The 4365-nt window shown below is 43.5% G+C and overlaps 1 protein-coding gene across 2 annotated transcripts in view; it reads right to left on the minus strand.

Annotated features, from left to right (window-relative positions):
- Nucleotides 1-2141, minus strand: part of LOC109971375 (zinc finger and SCAN domain-containing protein 12-like) — a 5780-nt gene extending 3639 nt beyond the window's left edge. The window contains exons 1-2 of one of the 2 annotated variants that reach the window (XM_020619581.1): nucleotides 1379-2141; nucleotides 706-1089 (exon numbers count right to left, since the gene is read on the minus strand). In XM_020619581.1, the coding sequence (XP_020475237.1) occupies nucleotides 706-877 (172 nt within the window). In that variant the 5' untranslated portion in view covers nucleotides 878-1089; nucleotides 1379-2141. Of the gene's footprint in view, nucleotides 1-705; nucleotides 1155-1378 lie in introns of both variants that reach the window. The other variant, XM_020619580.1, reaches the window with a different exon arrangement.
- Between the last annotated feature and the right edge of the window lie 2224 nt (nucleotides 2142-4365).

The raw sequence follows: 4365 nt of genomic DNA on the forward strand, positions 1-4365 counted from the left end.
TTTATCTGCCAACTTGAAGACAGTTGTCATTTTCCCCTGAAGTGACAGATTGAGTTCATTGAGCAGGCTGAACATGTCGCACAAGTAAGCCAGTTTTGGCGCTCGACAGAGATGTAACTGAGAGAATGCGGTCTGTTGAGAGACATTCTTTTATGTGCACTCAGTTGTAATGTGTAGTCATGCTGTTGTAATGTGAAGTGTGCCGTTTCCACCACCGTGGGGCGCAGTTTTTGTGAGCGCACCCATTTTGTTTTTAGCGGGAAGGTCTGAGTTCAGTTGGGGTCGTCACACTTGAAGAGTGTAGACGCGTGTTATTCTTTGTTCCAATAAAAATATGCTAAGAGAGCTAAAGGATATTATTGCTTCTGTCAAATTTCTTCCCGAGTTCAACGCTGGTGAAGCTGCAAAGCTCAACAAACTGCACACAAAAAAATCGATTTTAAGCATTTGTAAAATGTGTTTTATGTGCAGTTTGTACAGCATGCATTTGTGATCCTCATGACACACACACACAAATCGCTTGTTACAGACAAAACGTTAAACACGCATTTGTAACATTTTTGATAGTATTTTATCTCCATATGCGCCCATCTTAATAAATACCATTGTGAGCAGTGTAAACACCATGCAGCTGCTTCCAGGAGACATCTTTATCCCGAGCTAACAGGCTGCAGTTTAGTGTTGACTCCATGCTGTTGCACAAACCTGCAGTGTGCAGCCTGTCGCCAGGTTCTGGACGGGCATCCAGCAGCTCGCGGTGGCGGCACTCCATCTCCTCATACTCGGTTATTGTTCTCTCTAAATACCCCACTACCTCGTCCACAGCCGCAGTCAGCCGCTGCTGGATGAAAACCTTCAGACCCTGGAGTCTCGACATCCTTCGCTGACGACCCGTCAAAAGAGGAGCTCTGACCACAACTAGTTGATGAGATCCTTCAGTTGCCTCTTCTTCGTAAAGAGGTTGGAGAGCAACGTACCACTGTGTAGCCCGCCTGTCAGGGCACCAGTAAACTTTCTGGGACTCTGCGTTGTGTCTTCAACTTGAAAGGAGGACCACTGCCATCATATTACCCAACACAGGACTTTATTCTGTGCAAAAAGGAAATGAAACATACAGCAGCTCGCTTTGCCAGGCTCCACATACACAGTGCAAACTGTAAAGAAAACATAGAATGGCGAGCCACGTAAAAACCCGCTCGGGTGCCCAGTAGCCTGGCATAAGGACTATTTACATGCTGTACTCGATTTGTAAATAACAAAAAAACTCCATACTCTTTAAACAGGTACTAAACAATGAATAGGAACACGAATTTAACCATCTCAGCAACATTTGCTTGCATTCGGAACATTAACATGGAGAGCTCAAAAACACACTCACCTCTCCTCGTCGCGGCATCTAGCCGACTGACGAGAGCGGCGCGAATTAACAGGAAGTGACATCGCGCACAGGAAATTACATCACAGAAATAAAACTTAACAAAATAGAGGCTCAAAAAACAAGAAAGGGAGGATCTTAAACAGTTTGCATGACAAACCTGACGGCAGAGAATGGATTCGGTGAAATATATATATAAGCGATTAATTACATCTGCTACAACTGCATTACCGCCACCAGCTGGAATGGAGTGTGTGGAGCGGGAATCTAATCTTGTGCTTATAACAGCTCAAGAAAACAGTTATAGTCTATCAAATTCTTCTGAGATATAGAAACAAAACATACTAGGCCACAACGTTTATCACCATTGCTTCTTTGTAATGACCATGTAGGTCACACTGCTCTCGGCATCATATTTTGGACAGTAAAAAATGTGTTGTCAAGTTTTTTTTCCAGTTTACAAATGTACACCTTCCTGTACTGTGCTTTCCCATGTGAAATAGCGTAGCTGCTGTTTAGTCCTGTGCCCCATCATGCCCTCTCATCTTCTCTTCCATAGCTTGTCATCACACCTGGCCTACTTTTCTCTGAATTCTGTACAGCCATTGTCCGGGTCTCCTTCTTCCCACTGTCTCTACTGCCTCACTTTGCTTAATGTGGCCCTCATTTCTGTGTTGCTGAAACATGGATACTCTTATGTCAGCGTGACACTTTTCTGCTGCTTTGAACATTGTTCAGCTAACTCGTTGACCCCTATATGTATTGCTCTCCATACAAATCTAAGGCCTACACTTAACTGCTGTCATTTGAACTCTGTGTATTTTGTATCAGTTTAAACATCTGGTTTGTAATGTCTTCTGTCAGTGCCTGAATCAATGGCACCTGTAGGATTATATGTTATAATACGCACAAGAAGAACTGCATAAACCAAGAGAAACCTGCTGTTTTTACAAGATACGTTCATGTTAAAACGTTCTTATGTTATTCTGACATATGTATTTTCTTGTTATAACAGCATTCTCCGGGCCATTTTATCATTATAACAACACTATATTTTCTCATATTAATGTGAGCCCTGCACAGCAGCACCTCCACAGCTCATTCAGCTCAGCAGCCTGCTGTCAGTCACTCTGAGCTGCTGGGCTCGGAGTAGACTTGAGCAACATTCAATGCAAATCAGTTTTATTTTTATTAGGGAGTAGAAATAATGTGATCCACTCTGCGGGTGTGTGATATCATATTAGATAGGCCATAACTGTGAAACTGTATTTCTCTATCGTACAATGACTGCTAAACACTGTGGTGTAAACTTGAGCAACATTCAATGCAATTCAGTTTTATTTGTATTGTGCCACATCACAACAAAAGTCATCTCAGGACACTTTACAAAGTAAGGTCTAGACCTTACTATTATTATCCATCCATTTTCTATACCACTTAGTCCCAAACGGGGTCACAGGGGGCTGGAGCCAATCCCAGCCAGCTGCGGGTGAGAGGCGGGGGACACCCTGGACAGGTCACCAGTCCATCACAGGGCTAACATACAGACGAACAACCACTCACACACACAATCACTCCAACAGGCAATTTAGAGACACCAGTCATCCTATGCTGTATGTCTTTGGACTGTGGGAGGAATCCGGAGCACCCGGAGAGAACCCACGCAGGCACAGGAAGAACATGCAAACTCTGCACAGAAAGGCCCCGGGTCGGCCGGGGCTCGGACCCGGAACCTTCTCGCTGTGAGGCAACAGCACTAACCACCGCGCCACTGTGGTGCCCTCATCTTATAATTATTATTACTATTATCACTATTATTATAGAGGAAAACCCCCCAAAAATCCTCCTTGACCAAGTACTTGGTGACAGTGGGGATGAGAAATAACTATCTGGCAATAAACCTCAGACAGACCCTGTTTCTTCGTGGGCGGCCTTCTGCCTCGACCGTTTGGGGTGAGTGGATAGAGTAGAGAGAAAAGAAAAGACACATCAAGCACTGGTCAGGTTGATGTGGCCGGTGACTGCTCATCAGAAACGTAGAGCTCCAGAGCCAGGACAACCTGCATAAAGGTAGGAGAGAGAGAGAGAGAACACGCAGTTAGTGTTGGGTAGTGATGGCATATAGATGGATGGAGAGAGAGGAGAGGAGAGGAGAGAAACTCAGAGCAGCCTAGGCTCTGCCTCCCATTCTACTTCTGTGGACTCTAGGAACCACAAGTGGACCTGCACTCTGAGAGCGAAGTGCTCTTTTGGGATGATAAGGCTCTGTGAGGCCTTTAAGATACGATGGAGCCTTGTCATTTAAAAAATGTATGCACGGTGTGTACAGGATTACAGCTGCAAGCACCACTGGTCTCAATGATTTCAGGCTGTTCTCCAAGGTCTCACTTCTTCATCTCATTGTACTACTAACAGAATTACCAGGATGCCAGTATATTGCATAGTGATGTACCATCACTGCTTCTTACTCAAACTTTAAACCCTGGTATGTTGAATGCAATTCCTTATTTATTGTTAGAACAACACTAATAATGACGCTCTACATGGGTCTTAACTGTCTCTGAGCTTAGTATCAACTCCTTGCTGTTCCTTTTTTCCATTATTGCATTAGAAAGTCGTTAACGGAACAAATGGACTAATTGGACTAATTAACTAAAATAATTTACTAATTAACTATCTAACTGAGATATTCCTATATTTTGGTGTCCTTTGTATAACATAATATATAATCCAAAGTTCTTATTTTCCTTATCTCTTTTTTTCAGTAACGCTTTAATGTTACTTGGTTTGGATGATCCTGCTTTTGTCTCTGCAAATAAACCAAACAGGTAGGTGGCAGTTGTATCCTTCCAAGTTCCAGTGGCATTTCCCCGTTTCACCTTGCAGAGCTGATGTTGGAGTTGATCTAATTGCACCTGAACACAGTCTTCAAAAGCCCATGGTGCTTTTCCTTGTTTTCTGACTTATCTACAATGTTACAGTGGTGAATT

The sequence above is a fragment of the Monopterus albus genome, unplaced genomic scaffold (assembly GCF_001952655.1).
Source record: "Monopterus albus unplaced genomic scaffold, M_albus_1.0 scaffold223.1, whole genome shotgun sequence".
Classification (NCBI taxonomy): domain Eukaryota; kingdom Metazoa; phylum Chordata; class Actinopteri; order Synbranchiformes; family Synbranchidae; genus Monopterus; species Monopterus albus.